Source organism: Porites lutea, chromosome 2 (assembly GCF_958299795.1).
Source record: "Porites lutea chromosome 2, jaPorLute2.1, whole genome shotgun sequence".
NCBI classification, from domain to species: Eukaryota; Metazoa; Cnidaria; class Anthozoa; order Scleractinia; family Poritidae; genus Porites; species Porites lutea.
The window spans coordinates 38,993,394-39,014,753 of record NC_133202.1 but is presented as its reverse complement, the minus strand read 5'-3'; the positions used below and the strand labels follow the sequence as shown (position 1 = coordinate 39,014,753).

Below are 21,360 nucleotides of genomic sequence, written 5' to 3'. Positions count from 1 at the left end.
AAAATCAGTAAAAATCGCATTTATTAGTTCCTTTTTTTCGACACCTGAAGCGGCCGTTCACAAACAGCTAGCACAGGTCTGCGACAGAGGATAACAAGCCAGTGACATCTGTTTTGATTTGATCTCTCGTCGATTGTCTACAGATAGAAATGTCAGGAGACTGTTAACTATTTATATTCTCTATTAGACACTCACAAACGAGGTTCAGTTTGTTAGCTTCTTCGTCAGTTATATTTAGCAAACTGATCACTACAAACTGTAACAATAACATGATTCAACAAAAACGTAAGTCCAAGTTGATGTATAATAAATATCTTCGTAAATTTTAACATAAATTTCATTTCTCTTTAGGTGATCTAAATAAAATCGATTTCCTGTTGCAAATAATCCTTTGAAAACCGTAACGAATTTGTTTAAAGAATATGATACATACATGCCTTAACAAATAACTTTCTTTGATACTATTCATAATTATTCAGGCCCTTTTTGAGAAAAGTTCAATTAGAACGGTGTTCGACAGAATCTCTGTGAAAAATTGAAAACAAAAGCAACCAAAATCCCAACAGGCTATGCTAACAGTTATCTTGCGAAATAATGTGAACTATTAGCATTTAGGGCCCAGAAAACTATTTTCTGTTTGCAATGTTTGCCTCAGAAATGTAAGTATGAATAAAGGTAAAGAAACAAATTGAACAGATTTGTGGCCTGGAGACAGCATTCTTTTTCTTAAGAGTTCTACTTCTAAATAAAACGTGTTGCACCAAAAAGTAACTGGGTTTTGAGAAGCAGGCTACAGGCCTTCAAAGCTTAATTCTGTTTTCAAGAATCTGCTAACCAGATAGCAAGCACCGTGTAACATTATTTGTATTGAAATACCATAAAGACCAGGGCAACACAACTGGGCCATTTTTTCTCTTAAGGGCACAATAATATCAGTGCCTCAATGCCGGCCAAATGGAACAACTCCTAAATATGACAAGATTAAAAAAACAGGCAGTCTCTTTGTACTCTGCCCGTGTAATTATAGGCCAGTTCAGAAATTAACGGGGCATAACCGTTAATCAAAGGCACTTGCAGAAGTACGCTTGTTGTAGGGTTTGTTTAGCTGTCAATCTTCCAACATCATCTGTGTCCAGCAAATCACCAAGGACGGCCAACAGGTCAGTGTCCTAAGGGAAATTTACATACTAAGCAAAAAACTCTCGCGGCGACTGAACATTAGGACAAATACAAAACAAACAAATGTTTGACAATTTGACGCATATTCACAGCAGTATGTTTGGACTTTGCGTTCAATAACACTTCAGCCCACGAGTTTCAATTTGATTTTGTATTTTCCAGTCAGAAATGAATATGAAAACACAAGCGCAGGGATGGCTTCCACTTTCTTAAAAGTAAACATTAGAGACCTTTAGATTTGAGGACACGGACGATAACGAGGACGCAAGAAATAGACACACCAGAAGACTTTATAATGTTCTTTTTTCACCAGAAAGGAAGGAGGTAAAGCTCTCACCCGATTGCAGAATGATGAAACTTCTAACATTTGCTACCGTCACTACCACATTTTCACAAACACTCGTAGTACAATAACGACCGCTATCGCTTTTTCTCACCAAAATCACACTGGTTCACGCGGCGCACGACGTAGCGTTAGGAAAACCTTGTTCTCGTTTTAGAATCTAACGGCCTCTATTAACATTTTGGGACGGAATGATCATTTCTTGTATTTGGCATTGTTTAAGGTTAGGATTAGTCTGTATTAGATTATAGGTTTATGGCAAATACCTCTGTCAGTTGCGAGAAAGTGGTCGTGTGATCCTTGTTTGGAAAGTTCATCTGCAAGACAACAGCAATATTTACAAAAGTAGTAACATTAATAAATGGCTTACAATTTGGCAAGAGCAACGTTCCAGTTCAGTAACATCTCACTGATTAAATAGCGACAATGGAGTGCTTAGGCAAGTATGGCGAAAACAGCGATGGGAAAGAGGAAGCTAGTTCCCAAGATCTGACTAGTATTTCTTCTTTTCTGTCTGCTGCTTATTCTTTTGTACATTATTTAAGAGAATTTTGAAGTTATATCAAGATAAGATCCTCAAGTTGATAAATTGGCCTATTCTCATCACTCCTTGTTCGCTGGACAATGTATTGGTATTACAAGGAGAAGTTACATGAAGATCAAGTTAAAGGGATAAGCAACCAAGGGGTCAATTTGATTAAACTTCTACAAGTTTAAGAGGCAGTCCCGCTAACAGCGGTCCGATCGATTTCGCGTCAGAAAAAAGTTTCCCTTTAAACTTTGTACACTAAAAGGGTTTGGTATATAAGTAATAAAAATGATTTTCTTTTTTGCAAATAATATATTTCCGCTTTCCCACAGGCGCGATCACGTCCGGGCCAATTCGTCTCCTCCAGAGCCCGATTTAAAGACCGAAAATTGTCGTTTTTGAGGGTCGCGTCATATCGAAACTACAGATAATTATAAAGTATCTTTTACACCAGCTGTTTCCACTGCCTTTTATTGACAAATGAGCAAAATATCGAACTTTTTGATAATTTTGCAGAAAATCTGTAAGTCCCGAAAGACACCACTCTGAACAGGTCGCCCGACTGCCAAAAAACATGCTCAGATTCGAGAGCTAAAATCTCAATTGTGGGACAAAAATCTGATATGAAATTTATATCAAGATCAAGGTATTACTTCATTTTAAGAGGTTCTAAAGTCAAATCTGCGGGTATCCGCCTGCACACGGAGCAGCGAGAAGGTAAATTTGGCCATCATGGCACTTTGTTTACAAAAATAACTCTGACTCTATAATTAGTATAATATATTTATCTACTCGATCGATCACTCGCTTGACCGAAAAAATATTCACAGCTCTAAAATTTGCTTAAATGTTTCCTCAAAACCTTCAAATAAGCGCTTTTTTTGTAATTTTATTTGAAAATCAAAAAAGGCGAAATATTTTAGGTTTATAGAGCTAAGGTCAAAGAAACCACTATTGCTTATATGCAAATTAGCTGGTTGTCACGCAATACCTAACCAAAGTGGATGAGAAAGCAGAGTCTGTATCATGGCGACTCGTTTTCTAAAAACACGAGAATTTGGAGACTGTGGGGAATTTCGAGGTATAGCTGAGCGTGTGTGCTTAGATCAATGTAGGAACGATGTCATTTGAGTCGAGGGCGGATTATGGAGAGAGAACACAATTCTGTTTGCAGAAGATAAAATCGTGGGAACGCTCGTTCGAGATTGGCTAGCTTAGCCGTATTTGCGTTGTAATAAAAAGGCGACATGCCTTGTTCCGCCCATCCTCTGAGTACTCTAAAAACACCCAAAGGGACGGACCATTAGAGAAACTAAATTGCTGGTAAAAATATAAAGGAGCATTTGTATACAGGAAAAAAATACCCAAAAAGTTCAAAAACGTGAAAAAATGTTGTCGATCACCTCCCCAGCCACTTTTTATATATTTGTGTGTCCCAAACAGCATTGCGTTCAGACTTGCAAACCAAAACGTGGAAGCTTTTATTTTTCGTTTCTGTGTTTAAATGGCACAATCTGCTTTACTATCAATATGAAATGCCCTCTTTGGTGAATTCTACAGTCGGTTTTGAAGTCAGCCAATTTACGCAGAATACGAATTACTGGCACAGTGACTGAGATCCAGCCATGTATTATATAGCACAGTGTGAATGTAACGTTCGAGTCGCGCACTGATAGAAAATCTATACGCTTACTATGTGCCCTATATTCGCCTCTTCAGTCAAGATTAACTTAAATATTTCATCCCAGCTAAAAAAAAACTGGATGTTTTTGGTTCAGAATCTCCCATGAAACATGAGTAGCGAAATACGAAAAATACTACGCTAACAAAAATATGTCTGTAAAAGAATCCAGGCTAGGCTAATTTTATGCCCACGAGACTGTTTTGTAAGGTGTTGTCAACTCATCTTAGTGTAGTACAGAAATCCAGGGGTAAAATGCCCTTTGTGTATTTTGTTATCTAATAAAAGTCTCAAATCAGAACAAAGTTTCGCAAACAAGTAAAGCCTCCCCCGAGCCCTGTACTCCCGCTCATATACTATAATTATTTACGGATCCAGGGTTTCATATACAGTTCACTTATTTTAGGATTTTCACTATAAGGGGCGGAACATGGGTGTGGTGCTGGGGTACGGCTTTCTCATCATTCTAAAAAGGTTCGTACATAGAGCTCTTGTTCACAACACCCTCTCGAAGTGGAACATGCTAACTGAGTTCACGGCCCAGTTGATTCGCCGAATAAAAATCAATGTGTTCTTTTCCAGCCGTGTTTATGAGCAGCTACACTCTTCCACCATGTCAGTAACGTGTTTAATCAGAGCGGCTTTCTTGTCCGTTGATTTACGTGGCAGCTCAAAGTGGTCACACATGACCCTCAGTTCCTTCACAGTAAAGCGCGACAATGCCTCAGTCTTGACCAGATCGCAGATGTCGTAGCCATCATATGTGATCGGATGTTCCAGTCCTATTTGCGACAGCACCTCTTGAACATCCTCATCTTTGTTTTGTTGGTCCAGGTGTGCAAGATCTTCATCCAGCAGAGTATTTTCGTCGTCTTTTTCCACGTGTCTCTGAGTCACCTGTTTCTTCTGCGCTGCAGCAAGTCGGGAAAAGAAGGCTTGAACTTGTAGCTTCGTCAGCCACTCGTCTCTCGAGAATTTTCTAGTGCCGTCTTGGTTTTTGGCGCTTCTCATATCCGCTGACACTTGAACTGGATCAGACTTTCTTCCAGTTTGTACTCCGACGTCAAATCGGGCTTGGAGATATGACTTTACGTTCTCTGAGAACCTTGTCCCACTACCCCTCGGTTTCTGCAAGGCCCATCCGGCTTCAGAAGACTCCGCATGAGTTGCTGTCATAGTGCTTTTTGCTGATGTAGGCTGCTTCGGTTTCTGCTCACTTACTGACATTGCCGAGAATTTCCGAACCCACTCGCGACGCAACTTGTCGTAAACACTTTCTTGATTTGTGCTGATGGGATCATGATTGCCAAAGTTGATGTGGTCCTGTAAGGCATCATAGTTATCGAATGAATGTGAGCAGCCGGCTTCGTTGCATTCGAATAGCGCAGTTTCTGTGTCAAGCTTTACACTGTGGTTCGTCTTTCCTTGTAGTTTTACACACCTAGGTTGAACATCCCAGAACTGTAGTTGGTTGGTGGCAGGTTTCAAGGTTATTGCACCGGGAACTTGGACGTCTAGGTCTGACCACAGCACGAGTTTTCCAGCTCCAATATCATAGGCTTTCCACATTCGCAGCCCAGTTCCCTCATATGAAAAGTTGTGAAAGGTGCTGAAGTTTGGGATGCGGTTTACCTTGATTTCTTGATCAGTGCGCTCTATCTCGCAAACAGCAGCTGTGCATCCCTTCACTGGTCGGACTTTGAGCGCTTCACGCATGTCTGCCGCCGACAGGATATCATTACCCTCGTTACAGAAGCGTCTGACCACGCCCTTCAGGGGGCTGATGATGCGGTCGCACACATCCTTCCCGAACTGCGGCTCCGAAAAGTCATACCTAGAAATCAACGGTGAAAGCGCTTACTGGAAGTTGTTGTTATCTGATTAATCCTTAAAGTATCGAAACAAACATCCTCTTGATAAGAATTGAATTTTACTTTCCCGTTTTCTTTTATAAAAATCACATCCGGTGCATGCATATTTCGGTATCCAGAGTGACGGGTTTATGATCTCTGCAGTGAAACGCAATGGAGAATAATAAATACGCACGTGGCTACTTAGCGCACAGAGGTTATGAAATATATGAATGTAGCATGTTTGTTCCTTGAGCTGATATCTCGGAGTAGTAAAATGTTTACGATGTACAATAAGAGATATAAACAGTAAAGCAATTACCTTAACACACTTATGCCAGTATGAACGTGAACCTCATTCAAAGCAGCAATCAGGTTGTTGTTGTGATAACATCCAGCTCCATCTGAACGCAGCAAGGCTTTGCTGATGTGCGGGTTGGCGATTTTCAGAGTCTTCAAGAGATGCTTAATTATCGCGTAAACTGTGTAAGAGTCTTGGGCACAATTGTCAAAGAGATGCACATAAGAAGTAACCTCAAGCTGTTCTCTGTCTGCTGGTTTTGATAGGACACAGCTTATATGCCAGTTCATCCCACGCTTTCCATACCATTCTGATTGTTTCTCGCGGTATTTCATCTGTATAAACTTCATGGCCCAATCCATCACTATGAGAATGGTATCACTCTGAAGGCAATTAACGGCATCAGTTTTCGCGCGATCTTGATTCTCTGCCCTTAGGATGTGGGCCTTCCACTGGAGAACCATGTCCTGTGCTTGAGCAGCATCGTACAACATGTCTTCTTGCTGGTCTCTGCTGTAGAACTGGACATCTTGTGAACCTTTAATCTCAGACAAAACAGAGCCCAGTGTGTTCCTGAGACTGTCGCAGCTTTCACACAGCTCCATATGATCATGAGTACAGGATGTCTTGAACTCTGAGCACTGCGTATCGCTAAGCGCGTGTTCTCTGCAGTGCTCAGCACACAGATTGTCGCTGTCTTCACGACAGTGCGCACGGAAGCTCGTTTTTAAGTAGCGCTTTGCTCCCTTTAGATTATCCCGAGATCCCTCGCACCATTTATGGCGTGCACCACACTGCTCCAAGTCATCCACTATTTTATTGAGGGTGTCAAAGCCTTCTGCCCCACTTGATGCCGTGTTATCTAAGCCCTGGAGTGACTTGCGCTGTGATGCCTCTCGCACTTTCAATATCCTGTATAAGGTGGACCTGCCTAAAGGCTGATAGTCTTCTTCTCTGCACCACTGATGATATTGCTCAATCATTGTTGAACGCCCTACAGTTCTGACTACGTTAGGCATAACCATCTGCTGACCTGAGTCCAGCTTAACTGTTCTCGTTCCAAAAGAAACATCTTGATAAAAATAAGGCTGGTCAACAAAATCCAAAAAGTGTTCTAGTTTCGACCTATCAATGCGTACCCTGTAATGAGGAACTTTTTCAACTTCGAGCCCAACTCCTACAGTTTTGGCATGTGTTCTTGCTTTCTTTATTTGGCGATCACTGAGCTTCTCAAAGGGCGCGTGCATTGCCTTCAGTTCGTTTGAGGTATAGCGCAAGGCATATATACTTAGGATCTGTGTTTTTAGATTCTTGGTTGGTGCTTGCCTGTAGGCTGACGTCAATGCCTCGACCTCTTTATCTGACCTGGAAGCACGCTTCACGTACGATTTCAGCAACTCCTCGCTAGAGCTTGGTGCGATCACTTTACACACTGCCCGACAGGCCTCGTCAACCTTCTCTTCGCACATCTGCTTTTCTTTCTCTGTCGCAGTGCCCCAGTCCACTTTCAGCCTAAAGGTCAACGGCTCTAAAATCTTGATATCGGACAGTCCAGCGATTTGCGCCAATGCGGTATTATACACCTCGAATGTCTGGTCTGGAAAAGTCTGCATGTCCTCGCCTGTGCTGTCATCGTCCACTGACTCTAGTTTGCGCCACTGTCCAGGTGTCCAAGGGAAGTCACCAAGTGGTGTGGAAACAGTTGGGGTGTCTGGTGGGATCTCTCGCATCTCCGCCAAGGCCTTGTCTTTGCTCTTCCTATATGAGACACAAGAAGGCATTACCACATGACAATGATGGAAAAGCGACTGGCAAGAGACCTACTGCTAAAGGGAAGCTAGGGTGATTTCCCTCCGAAAACTTCAAGTTATGGAATTTAGCAGCATATAAGAGGCATATCTCTTCTAATGCCTGAAATCACCCCGACGGCCACGCCTACACCCAGAAATTGTTATTAGAGGGCATTTCATATCGATAATAAAGCGATTGTGCCATTTAAACAAACAAATAAAAAATAAAAGCTACCACATTTTGGTTTGCAGGTCTGAACGCAATGCTGTTTGGGACAAACAATATAAAGTGATTGAAAAGGTGATCGACAACACTTTTTTCACGTTTTTGAACTTTTAGGGTATTTTTTTCCTATAAACAAACACTCCTTTATACTGTAACCAACAATTTAGTTTCTTTAATGGTCCGTCCCGGCCCTTAGGCTCGTTTTTAAACTTTAGGGTATTTTTTTCCTGGATACAAATGCTCCTTTATGTTGTTACCAACAATTACGTTTCTCTAATGGTCCCGTTTTTGGGGTATTTTCAGAGTACCGAGAGGGTGGATGGAACAAAGCATGTCGGCTTTTTATTACAACGCAAACAGGGCTAAGCTAGCCAATCCCGAACGAGCGTTCTCACGATCTTATCTTGCGCCAACAGAATTGTGTTTGAGCTATGACAAGAACTGAGGATAACTGTTTTTGCGCATTTTAATGTCAAAAACAAGAATATTTATATTAAAGATACCTAGTCAGCAGTACTGCATCATCTTCATCGCGTGGTCCCGCATTCGCGTTTCCTCCCTGTAGCCACGGCCAATTACTCTGGACCCTTTTGCTGTGCGCCTTTCTACAGCTACTACAGATCGCTTAAAAAAATCATACACGAGATTATTCATAATATCTGTTATTTGCGCAAGTTGTTTATGAGTCTCAATTATTTCAAATAAGAGGTAATCCAGAAAATAGGTAAATACTCACGTGCTCCGACAGGAACAAGAACACCAAACACTTCCATTACTTCCCTTGATACCTTCAAAGTAAATGCGCGATCTGTTCTGACCGCTCTGTGCTCTCCCTTGTGGTCAGGGTACTTGCATGAGCTTAACTTTGTCTGATTTCCCCAGTACTGCCCGAGATACGCACGGTGCTTCGGACAAACAAGCATTTTTTGTCTCTGCGTTTCGGTCGTATAAAACAAACCTGAACGCACCAAAATCAATTCTCCCTCCATAATCCGTTCTCGACTCAAATGACATCGGGATAAATGTTGACTTAAATCGTTCCTACATTGATCTAAGCTTACAAGCTCAGCTATACCTCGAAATTCTCCACAGTCTCCAAACTCTCGTGTTTTCAGAAAACAAGTCGCCATGATACAAACTCTGCTTTCTCATCCACTTTCGTTAGGTATTGCGTGACAACCAGTAATTTGCATTTAAGGAACAGTGGTTTCCTTGACCTTAGCTCTATGAACCTAAGATATTTTTCCTTTATGATTTTCAAATAAAATTAAAAAAAGCGTTTGTTTGAAGGTTTTGAGGAAACATTTAGAGCTGTGAATATTTTTTCGGTCAAGCGAGTGATCGATCAAGTAGATAAATATATGATACTATTATAGAGTCAGAGTTATTTTTGTAAACAAAGTGCCATGATGGCCAAAATTACCTTCTCACAGCTAAGTATGCAGGTAGATACCCGCAGATTTGACCTTAGAACCTCTTAAAATGAAGTAAGGCCTTGGCCTTGATATAAATTTTATATCAGATTTTTGTCCCACAATTGAGATTTTAGCTCTCGAATCTGAGCATGTTTTTTGGCAGTCGGGTGACCTGCTCAGAGTGGTGTCTTTCGGGACTTACAGATTGTCTGCAAAATTATTAAAAAATTCGATATTTTGCTCATTTGTCAATAAAAGGCAGTGAAAACAGCTGGTGTGAAAGATATTTTATAATTCGTTTTAGTTTTGTTATGGCGCGGCCCTCAAAAACGACAAATTTCGGTCCTCAAACCGGGCTCTAGAGGGAGACGAATTGGCCCGGACGTGATCGCGCCTGTAGGAAAGCGGAAATATATTATTTGCAAAAAAGAAAATCATTTTTATTACTTATATACCAAACCCTTTTAGTGTACAAAGTTTAAAGGGAAACTTTTTTCTGACGCAAAATCGACCGGACCGCTGTTAGCGGGACTGCCTCTTAATTTACAAGTGTAGCTATTGTTTTCAGAGTCTAAAACAATGGCTAAACTTGTAAACTACACTTGTAAAAGTTTTATTAAATAGACCCCTGAAGGACGACAGCAGAGAAAACATCACAAAAAATGAATGTCTCCTTTTTCAAATAAATTTAATCACGTCTGTTTTGCCTCGGCTTAATTTGTCAAATATGGGTGAATTTTCCTGGAGTTGAATTCTTGATGACTGTACCCAAGTTCAAAAAAATAAAGATAAATTTGCCCCACTAGTCGTTTGCTCACGTCCTCACAAAACATGACATTGGAAGTTTCACGTAGTAGTTGCACCATGGACATCAAAGAAATGAACCAAAAAGTGTAATGCAGCAAGCAGAGCTCTTGCTTTGCTATGAAATTCAAAAGCAATTGGTTCTGTCGTCGTAGTGGTTGCTTTAGCTCCCTGACAAAACCAGCTGTACATGCATCAAACCTGGTACATTCCGCTTTAAATTCTCAGGGTGACAACAACGTGAAACGTCCTGGTGTGTTGTTTTAGATTATTTTGAAAGTACACGAATTCACTTTTCAACTAACATGTTGGTGAAACTGCAATACTGTCAATAACGGTTACGTACCTTCACCATCAAATCACCAAAAAACTTCATTTCCCGAGCTTTATTGCATTGCTGAAAAAAGATCAAATTGTTGCCTGTCACTGATTTCGAAAACTACTCACATAAGTTATGAACTTAGTTGAGATTGCTATTGCCTCCAATGAATTCCTGCAACAATTCCATATAGATAGCATGAGAAAGACCTTCAAAATACAGAGAACATTTAAAAAAAAATTCCCACATGTCAGGTCTTTCGTTCCGAATGAGAAACCGCCTAGGTAGCCCCTCCTATCATATCCTGAAATTAAACTCTAAATATGATACCTTCACAACATTGGACACCGTTAGAAACGAATTAGTGTGAATAAGGCCTTAAATAAAAAGAATAAAAGTAACTGGTGACAAAAACTCACCGTGTTGATAAAAGGATAAAAATCGAGTCGTCCTCTAAACTGTCCATCCACTTTCTCGACCAACACACTTTGAAGATGAACACCGCCATGGCAAATGTCATTTGTATGGAGTGCATTCAAACCTTCTAAGACGTCTCTCAAAACTACAGCAACATCCTTTAAAAAAACATCCGATGGTTAATACAACAACTGGATCAATTTACAGAAGGTGAAAAGAAAAGATGTTTAGTATGGAAAAATATGTCCGAGGTACAAATATTTCACAGAATCACCAAAAGATCAACATCATTTAATGAGAGAATACATGGATACTCGCCTCAGATGAACATTCGTCAGACTTGAGCCATTCTTCACCTCTCGTCAAAAGAGGCATTTGAACAAATGCTCTGTTTCCCTGTGGGTCACAAATTAGTTTAAAAAAGAGTAGTAATGGTAAAATCTTAACCCTAAAGCCCTAAGAGTGATCAACGACAAATTTCTCTTTGTAATATCACTGCTTTATAAAACAGAGTGGTCATGAGAATTGAGGACATGATCAAACAAGATGAATCTAATTGATACTTCAACAAATTCTCCCCACTACTTCTATTGAAAACGCATAGGGATAACAAATGAGAATTTGAATTTTGATGTTAGGGTTTAAAGGGTTAAAAAGACTTGCATACGGATACCCAGCCAAAACCATACCCATACATTAAAAGAATGAAGATTCAGCTATTGCTGAGAGATTTCTTGAAAGTTACACGAAGTTTTCGGAAACCCATCCGGATCCATTCATCAGTGACGTTTGTAGTTATTTACAGCCACGGTTTGATGAGGCTGCAAAATTGTTCCACAAATTGAGGGATTGCGGGATCCCTGAGCACGGTTCATTGCCGGTCACTGAGTATGAACGTTTATGGTCTCGCAGATCTTGCGTAAAAGCAGGTGTTTTTTCTAGGCCAAAAATTTTTACACTGGCCCAGTCGATGGAGTGGCCTGAATCCTTAGTGTGTTTGGACACAGTAGACTTGAGATCGCAGGCTTGCACTGATTTCTGGTGTTCAATTAGCATAGTGTCCAGTTTCCCTGCTGTTTCATCAATGTACTCTACATTACAATCATTACATTTGATATTGTAAATGACCACACTTACAAGAGACGACCACCAAGCCGAGGGAGTGACCTAGTGCTAGAGTAAATGTCAAGGGCCTCTCCACTTCGTCTTTTAGCATTACACTAAGCTTGTGTTGATTTTGCCCCCTGAGTATTTCTTCCCTCTTAATTTCCTTTGGATCTCCGAGGGTTTAAGACCCTCAATAGGTGTGAAAAGAGTGTAAGAAAACCTGACTACTGAAAGGGATACTGAAAGCCAACGTCCATGGATACCCTCAATAGGGAGCTTTCACAGCGGAAGCCCTACTATTAAAATGAATTCGCAATGTTTTTATAAACTTTGTCGCGTTTATTCCAACTCACTTAAAATGCCAAATATTGGTGTATTTCAGTAGAGTTGAATTCTGGACGACCTTACCCAAGTTTAGAAAAAGAAACAAAAATTCGTATCGGCGTGTTTAAGCAACAAGTAAATACTCCAGTTGTCGAAAAAGAAAAAATTAATCTTAATGAGCAAAACTTCGACGGTAAGGCTAACTGGTCGGGTGTAGTAAACTTTCATGGTATACAAATGAGCATGTGGTTTATTTTGGACGATGATTGGAATGACGCGCAATGTTTATCACGTTTTTGCTTTCTGGGAATGATGCAATTTCTCTTGAATCGAGGTCCTTGATTATACACGCCTACTCAATTAATTCAAAAACAGGTTGTCGAATACGAAATAAAAAGTAAATATTCTGAAGAATACTCGACCATCGATAAAGTAGGAAGTGAAAAACGGTTAGCGAAGAAATCTGTTTCGTGTAGAATTAATCGCTTCCTCATTTCTTATTTACCCTCCAAGCAAGCGAGACTTTATGATTTTAAAAGAGTTCTTGCTAATTTTTATGAGGATTTCTAAGTACCTTGACAAAAAAGGCGTGTAGAGGAACCAGGCAAGGGTTCCCGACACTTCTGAAGTTAACAGCTCGGTTTTGCAAAGTTTCTTTGTCGCCCAACTCTCGATCCAAACTTATCTCCTACAAAGTGAAAGAGAAGGATGTTTCTATGAAATAACGCTGCATTTTTAATTTATTACTAAGAAGAAATGCAATTTTATAGTGTAAGAACGAAACCTAGGCCACAAGGTTGGGTTCACAGCATAATAATCGACTGGGGAGGAAAGCAAAACACCATGTACCACCGTAAATGACCTAATAAGCGCACGCTCCCAAATAAACGCCTCTTATCTTATAATTGCCCCCTCTATGCTGTTAAAATTGTATGAGACACCCCTCTCTAATCAACGCCCCCTACGAGGATTAGCAAAAAAGAGCAAGAGCAAAATCATTCTCATTTCATTCTCAAAATCATTTGACCGCGACAGGATTAGCTCAATTGACTGCAGAGCGGGAGATCGCGGGTTCGATTCCCGGGGCCGGACCAATACTCAGGGTCTTAAAATAACTGAGAAATGAATGCAGTCCCTTTGCACTGCAAGCTGGTAGACTTTTGCGTGGCTCGGATGACCACGTTAAATGGCGGTCCTGTCTCCAGCTGGAGACATAAAAAAAAATAGTGTCCCCAGTTAGTACGTTTGTGCTAAATACATTGACACTCAAATAAAGTGCATTCAATTCATTCAGTTTCTTGCTTGATTAACAAGGCTTTGTGTATTTCATCTTGTTGAATGTTAAGTTCATATTAAGGATAGACTAACGATGGCAACACAATAACCCCAAGCGAGGATTCTGACATCGATGTTGGGATTTGAGAGGGCGACATGGATCTCTATACGGCCTAGACGTATCATTATTGGTGGAGTGGATATTCCGCCATTTTAAAACTCTCTTGATATTTTCACCGAAAGAATGTTAGTTTTGTTGAGCATGTTACACTTATGAGAATAAATGCCTATTATCTATTGAACACCCCTACTTAGACCCCTGAAATTAAATAGATGCCCTGCGCGTTTGTTAGATCATTTACGGCATTTGCTATTAAATCTATTTAACGAAAAACGGGGAGGTAGAGGAGAAGGGGAAAGTAAGCAAAGACTTTGTACTGTGTTATATTCATCAGAGATGCATGTAAGTTTAGGAGCAATTGAAGGATCAGTATTTTCCCAGTTACCGTAAGTTACAAAGAGACACCGCTACGATAACTCACCTTCAGTATGCAAGGTTTTCCAGAAAACTCAGTGTTGATAACTGAACATTTGTCGTGACTTGTATAAGGTACAGAATCGTGGCGTGGGTAATGTTCCAATTCTCTGCCTGGTTTCAGCAGACCATCAGACACCTGCAACATCACAAAGCAGCATTTTAGACATGCAGAACACAACATACAGGATTGCTATTCATTGCAATGGAAAGAATTTACTTAACTTACAAGAAATTCTGATATTCCAAGTTCGGGGTGAGCTATTGGAAGTTCAGGGAAGTGATTTGAAGCACACTTTGCCAAATCAGCCTGAAGAAAAAAAAATATTATGAAACTGTATCAATCTCACTGATAAGTTAACTTACGAGAAACTTTTACTAGCGACGCTTCAACTCACCAAGAATTGGCTTTCTTCCTCAAACCCTTGATGAAGTTGTAGGTATATATCTGAAATGTCACTCTCCACCTGAAAACAAATCACAAAATCACCATTCACAGTATCTGTCAGTTAAGCTTGCGTCGATGGCATATAATTACACTTAAGTTATATTTCTCAACAGGCGCACCAACTGGCATTTGTTAGATCTTTCAAAGTCAGAAATTTTAAGGAAAAAGTGCTTTCTGGTTAACCTCATGACGGACCAAAGCTGATAATAGACTATCTTTCTCAAAAACAGTACCAAATTCATGTTCCCAGCAATGTAGTCGGAGCTCTTGATAAGCCACAGGGGATTACCAAACCTTGTGTGGTTGCCTATGGGAGTTTGGATTTAATGGTTTTCATCGTTCTGTCGTGTGAATACACGCAGTCAATGAAGAGGGTGTGAGAAGGAAAATGCTAGCGGGTGTGCTTTGCACCTTTCAAGTAGCATTCACCTGAGTGCTGATAGAGGAAAAGCACTATTTTGCAGGCTAGTTTCTAGCATCAGTACAGGATTTGCGCAAAATTAACAACTGTGATGTCAGACTGAAACAGTGAAAAGTTTAAAAGTAGAAAGTCTTACTGGCTACCGAAACTTATTTCTGGAACACCCTGAAATTTCCCCAAGCTACAGCTGAGTGTGGAAATTTTCACTACACGTTGTAAGTACCTTTAGAAGTTCATCAGGATTTTCAGCCTCATCCCCCTATACAAAAAGAGACAACAATCAGGTCAATAACCAAAGTTGAATACCCTCACCCGACGAGATGCATCAGTAAAACCCGCGTGTAAGAGCCTAGTGGTTTAAGAACCTGCTAGCAGAAATTCGCTACTTTAATACCCAACAATTACCAAGCAAGATCAAGCAGGTTCTTGTATGTAGGTCAATTACCTTTAAGTATGAGAACCTTTTTTTTCAGACTTCAAAACATGCAGCTTCTTACACGCGGGTTTTACAGCACAGCTCACTTTACAAAGGTCAAAACATCAATCACTATCAAACAACAGTCCCATTGAGAACTATACTCACATAAACGTGCATATTTCATGTACTTATGTACTGATACCTATGTGAGATAGAAGAAGTTTTCCACCAAATAACAAGCTGTTAAACGATCTAAGACAGTATAATTCTTTGCAGTCCGCTGACAGGAGACGAATATTTCAATTCAGAAGATAAGACCAACCTCCTCCAAGTCCTTCTTGTCTGCCAGTCTGTGACGGAGTCTTGAACGTAAACTTTTGATTTTTCTTCTAACGTCTCCCACCTTCTTTATATCAGGCTTAGATCCAAGCCAAGGGGTCATATCAGCCTATACAAAGTGACCAACCACACACCCCAAAAATTTAATATGCAAGACCATCGTTCACGTAGTCTGAGAGCAAGCTCTCCATTTTGAGTGGCAAGCAAAGCGAGCTGTGAGAGAACACACATGCAAGCGTCCTCTCTTTCTTGTACCTGCTTTCACGTGCCGCTCGCGCGTGACTTCTCCCAATATCCCACAAATGGAGAGCTTGCTTGAGATTTATTTTCACGGTTTTACTATTACATTGAGGAAAGCTTTCATTGTTCTCTGCACTTGGTTAACATTATTTGGTTGAAGCCAATGTCGTATGATTCTGCAGATTGTACTTATTTTCACGAAAAAGAACCTCTGTATAGATCACTGTGACTTGCACTCCCATCATGGAAACAGTGACGGCAGGCCATGTAAAATAGAACAATTCGTACTTCTAAGCAATGTTTATAAACGTGCATTTAAAATATCCTCCCAACAATAACCATAACTAGAAACAGTTGCATATTTACTCGACAAACTGATGCAGCGCAAACTCAATATTTTAACTGCCGTTGCGGCACATATTCGGGGCGGCAGAAATTTAAAACTCCTCATTAACTGATCTTCCTTTAATCCAAAATGATGGAAACATAATAAGAACGTACCAAATGCTAGTTTTATGGTCTATCCAAATCTGTAATAACAATACCCCCTCCCCCCCAAAAAAAAACAATGTTTCTGAGTGAGCGTTTATTTAGGGGGCAAACTCCAAAACATTTTTTAACCCAAGTGAGCCCCTTAGTCAGGGAAAGCGCTCTTTCGAGTAAATACTGTATGTGTACTAAAATGACAAAACATGTTATTAATTGACCGAGTTTGTAGGTCTTTCTCTCTCCTTACTCATTTTTCAACGCACCTGAAGGTTTCTGTAATTTGCCACCAAATGATCTCTACAAAAAAACAAAAAAAAAATATTTTAAGAGATCTTAACACGTTATAAGTCACATTAGTGTTAGCAGTCATTTCTCTGATTTTTAAGAGAATATTTTCCCACTAATTACCGACCACTTGCTGTATTTATTTAGTACCATCCGTTATTTCAGACCTTGCCCAGAAGTCACACATAAGGTGAAAATACGTTACCTATAAACCTTTCTAAGTCCCACATTAAAAGATCATTTTAGGCTTGTGAAGCCCTCAGGTGATACTCAAATGAAGGGTACATCGACTACATGGGGCGTGGCTTGAGAAAACAGCCAACTATTCGCGACGCCACCACTGGTTTCCCCGGGAAATGACGTGTGAGAAAGTAGTGCAGAAATTTCACACTGATCACGCGTCACTTATTCAGATCTACTCTAATTGGTCGTGCCAAGTGGGAAATTTGCTTCAACCAATCAAAAGCATTTCCCAGGAGTTTTGTCAAGAATTAATGCTTTAAGCTTATAATGAAAATAATGTAACCAATCTGGCTATTAATCAATCATTACTGCACGTAAACGATGGGTCTAAGTTACAGAATATATTTTGACAAAATCAATATACCTCAGCTCTTTAATATCTGAAACTTCTCTTTCGATTTCTGTGATAAGAGTTGTTATTGCACCGTCAACTATATGTTTAGCTTCTTTATCCTCCGACACCTAACAAAAATACACATAGCATTCAAAACATATATTAATAACCAAAATTCAAACAACAAAAATCAAAATTTACACTAAAAACCAAAAGTGAGTTCACAATACAAAAAGCTAATTTAAACGTAATACTCTAAAAAGCACACACAAGTATGTGTATGAGGCACAGATGTACTTTCTAAAGCTATTTAGTTTGGCCTTTGCATTATAGCCAACTAAATAACAGTTAAACGGAAGCCCCCCTAACTGCATAAAAAAGACAAACTAGCTGTCTGATTAACAATTCCATACTGGCATACACGAACATCCATGGATTTAATGCCACTTCAGTGGAGGACAATGAGCTACAAGAAGGGATGTAGCCAAATCAGCTGAAGAAACTCAACAGATCACAAGTACAAACACTGCACTGCCTCAAATGACTGCCCATACGAATTGAGTGAATGTGAAGTGAGCAGTCTGCTATCATCTTACGCTAACCGAAATCTACCTGACTTGTCAAAGGATACCACCCAATGCACCCGACCTTGTTTTGTACCTTGGACGTATCAATCTCTTCTTGTATGGCACAAGATAGAGCAGCAATCAGTGCATCCAAATCACCAAATGCTACATGCTGATCTACTGCTTCACTGCTGTTTCCTGACATCTGCAGAACCTTTTGAAAAAAGAAATAAGGGACTGATTTTCGCTAGAACTTTAATCGTTTCGCACGCAATTTTGCCGAAAAGCTACAGTTATGTTGTGTAAGCGAGCCATTTTCTGGTGACGAGGAGCCACAGGGCCGGTTACATGCAGTTTAGGTTTGAATGGTAAACGGTGATTTTCTGTGTACAGAGAAGCCCAAGCACAGGCCCACATAGCGGGAGTTTAACCTGGTGTCTGTATAGTTGCGTGTGGCACCTCCCCCCTTTTACATGGGGGAATACTTTACCAAAATTTCATGTACTGACACTTACTGTGAACCAACCGACTCTCTGGAAAAGGAATTACAAAAGACACGTGGCTGATTTCTATTGTCATACTTTTCAAGCCAGAGTTCACACAGTGTGCATAAAGTGGTACTTCAATGTCAATGATGTATATTTCCCGAACTTTTGAAACCCTTTCCAAGTTTCCTTGACCAGAAATTGACCCTTGTTGTTCTACAAAAAGTGTTGATACAATACTTCATAACAGTTTATTTTAAAGTCTCGTGCAAGTACACTTTTATGAGTTAAACAAAAACACCGTGTAAATGGCAATTTCCTTCAAAGAATCAACTGCACTAAAAACATGACACTTAAACAGGACCATACCGACTGTAAATTAGCAAGAGCTGTTGTAAGAGCATCTGTGCACTGATTAACCTTTTGTCTGACCTCGGCAACGTCCTGGCAGCTTCTCTCCTGCAAAGGTCACATGAACTTCATTCGTTGTTGTTTTAAAACATGAAGTTTTAACTAGAAACAATCATGATCACAATCAAGGGATTGTGAAACTCAGAAATATCCTAATTCTTCAGCATTCAGAGGTTGGAAAAAACCTGTCCGGTAGTATAGACCAAGTAGGCTTTCTTGCTGGGTAAACAGCTTTTAAAGCTTACTTACCCAATGGTCAAGGGTCCAGGCGAGTCATTCTTGAACATGATCATTAACCAGAATGAGCAAGAAGTGCCCCCAGGCAAACGACATGTGACAGCTGCTTTCCAAAAGCTTGAATTTGAGTGTTTTTAAAGCCCTTACATAAGTATTAGATACCTTGTCAAAAACATAAAACCAATTACACATACCAGCCACTCCTCATACGCTTCAACTGTCCTCTCGAGGACTCCATCTGAGCTGCTACAGTTTAGGGCTCCTGAAAGATAATTATTAGATAGAATGTTGATGCCATGTTTAACCAGGGTTCATAAAAAACATTGCGACCACTTTTCAAGTACTTTTCAAGGACCACATTAGATTTTCAAGGACCACATAGGAGGAATATAATAATTTCACAGATTGTACAAAAATGCACATTCCCAGTCTATTCTAATAAGGCTTTAAGGCTTGAACTGTTTGCTTCACCAGATTCTCTACATTTTCCAGTTCACCTCTCTTAAATTGATAGTTAATTATTGCATAAAACATTGAGCCTAAATGAGCACTTTGTGTAAATAACCTTTAAATTTTCTGAGCTATGATTCATATTCTGTCTTGGACGACCAAAAGGGACCTAAAACACTTTCCAGGCCACTACATTCAAAAGTTGAAGAAAAATTTAAGGACTTTTCAAGGACTTCCCCTAAAATTCAAGGACTTTTCAAGACTGTGCGAACCCTGAATTAACACTGCCAAAAGTCACTTTAGGTTAAGTCCACCATTACACATGGTTCATACAGGTTTCATTAACTTTTATTCAAGGGCTTCTCCAGGACTCGATGACAAAATCCAAGGAGTTTATTTTCTCAGGCACTCGCGTAATTGTGTCTCAAATGATACACATTTTGTACATTCATGCCAACAAACCAAAACCTGTAAGTGCAAATAACATCCTAAAACCAAAGGATAACAGCTATTTCAGAGATGTGGTTTTGTTTGCTTAGAGGGTTACTAAAGAATACACTTGGAAATTCCACTAAAGGCACAGTTACAGTGAAACTTTGAAAAAGAAACACTGAATTGTTCATCCTCAGAGACAGAGCAGCCGGTCAGTTGGGTCAGGATAAATGTTCGCGAAAGTTTTCAAGAACAGGTCAGATCCCCTGGGATGCTACTCTTAACAAACCAGTTACTTGACTTATTCAAATGCTTGTCTCTGATTGTTTTTGTGCCTAATAGGAGGCCAGCATCTATTGTGCTGCTTTCGTGATCTTCTTGTACAAGGAAGTTTACCTGAAAGCTCGACTGTTCACTGTAGATCACTGTAAATGTCTGGGACACGTAACAGAGCTTTTTTCGAGAAGAGATTTCAGTGAAAATGGGGCCCACAAATAGAAGATATGCCATTATTTAGCATGTCACCAAAACAAAACAAAATAAAAGGTAAGATTTCCATATAACCCCATACATTTATTATGCATACATGTTTTGACTCTTTTCATATTAGCTGTTGGTGAGAAAAAACAGGAAATTGTTGCATGCATAATAAATGTATGGGGCTATATGGAAATCTAATAAACCGAAAATGCACAACTCGAGGAGGTCAGCCTTTCGACTGATTGATTAATTCCTAAACACCAGAGTACTTCTAGGCTTGTGCATGAACTCTGCAAGTTTACTATACCAGTTTCATTTGATCCTCTTGTTTCATTGGTGAGAAATTAATATTTAACAACGAACCTATACACTTTAAAGGGCGAAAAATTTTCTCCTGCATATGCCTAACAAATATGCCAAGCAGGCGTAAGCAACCATGCACACGATTTCGTGTGTGAATGTTTTAATGACTTAAATCGGTACGTAGAAATATATTAAGAGAAAATCGTTATCTCTGTGTCCAGTTTCGAATTAAAGCTCTCCTGCACAAGCCAAGACTGGTACTACAAAAAGTCGAGTTTGCCTGTAAAACTCCCCCGTATAAGATCACAAAAGCAGCACGATAGATGCAGGCCTCTGATTGTGCACTAAAGTATTTTTCATTTGGTCAGACCAGCAATAAATTTGACCTCAGTTTAGGTGTTCAAATTTTTGAATGACTTGGCATCTGAATTTTCATATGGTTTAACGGATGATGCATAAATTTTCAGCCAAACCTGAAAGACCATTATTTTAAGTTTCAACAAAAGATATTCACTGCAGGAACTTCCTCACATGAATCCTGGTGTGTCAAAGAATCGCCATGGTACACAAATGTAACAATCCTATTTCTAGCCTAATGCATAAGACATTATTTACCTTTCTGCTCTTTAAGTTGGCCAAGTGAATGCTAAAAGAAGGAAACAAAGCAAGATGTTATTAACTTGA

The 21,360-nt window shown here is 39.8% G+C and overlaps 1 protein-coding gene across 1 annotated transcript in view; it reads right to left on the bottom strand.

The window, feature by feature from the left end:
* Window positions 1–1,021: 1,021 nt before the first annotated feature.
* LOC140926984 (serine/threonine-protein kinase 31-like) overlaps window positions 1,022–21,360 on the bottom strand; it is a 44,170-nt gene continuing 23,831 nt past the window's right edge. Inside the window, exons 18-34 of the mRNA XM_073376652.1 lie at window positions 21,292–21,322; window positions 19,206–19,273; window positions 18,717–18,822; window positions 17,973–18,076; window positions 17,343–17,440; window positions 16,714–16,747; window positions 15,705–15,830; window positions 15,188–15,223; window positions 14,494–14,562; window positions 14,325–14,405; window positions 14,103–14,234; window positions 12,860–12,973; window positions 11,173–11,250; window positions 10,857–11,012; window positions 10,465–10,515; window positions 1,789–1,839; window positions 1,022–1,169 (exon numbers count right to left, since the gene is read on the bottom strand). Coding sequence (XP_073232753.1) covers window positions 1,062–1,169; window positions 1,789–1,839; window positions 10,465–10,515; window positions 10,857–11,012; window positions 11,173–11,250; window positions 12,860–12,973; window positions 14,103–14,234; window positions 14,325–14,405; window positions 14,494–14,562; window positions 15,188–15,223; window positions 15,705–15,830; window positions 16,714–16,747; window positions 17,343–17,440; window positions 17,973–18,076; window positions 18,717–18,822; window positions 19,206–19,273; window positions 21,292–21,322 — 1,443 coding nt within the window. The 3' untranslated portion in view covers window positions 1,022–1,061. The remainder of the gene's footprint in view (window positions 1,170–1,788; window positions 1,840–10,464; window positions 10,516–10,856; window positions 11,013–11,172; window positions 11,251–12,859; window positions 12,974–14,102; window positions 14,235–14,324; window positions 14,406–14,493; window positions 14,563–15,187; window positions 15,224–15,704; window positions 15,831–16,713; window positions 16,748–17,342; window positions 17,441–17,972; window positions 18,077–18,716; window positions 18,823–19,205; window positions 19,274–21,291; window positions 21,323–21,360) is intronic.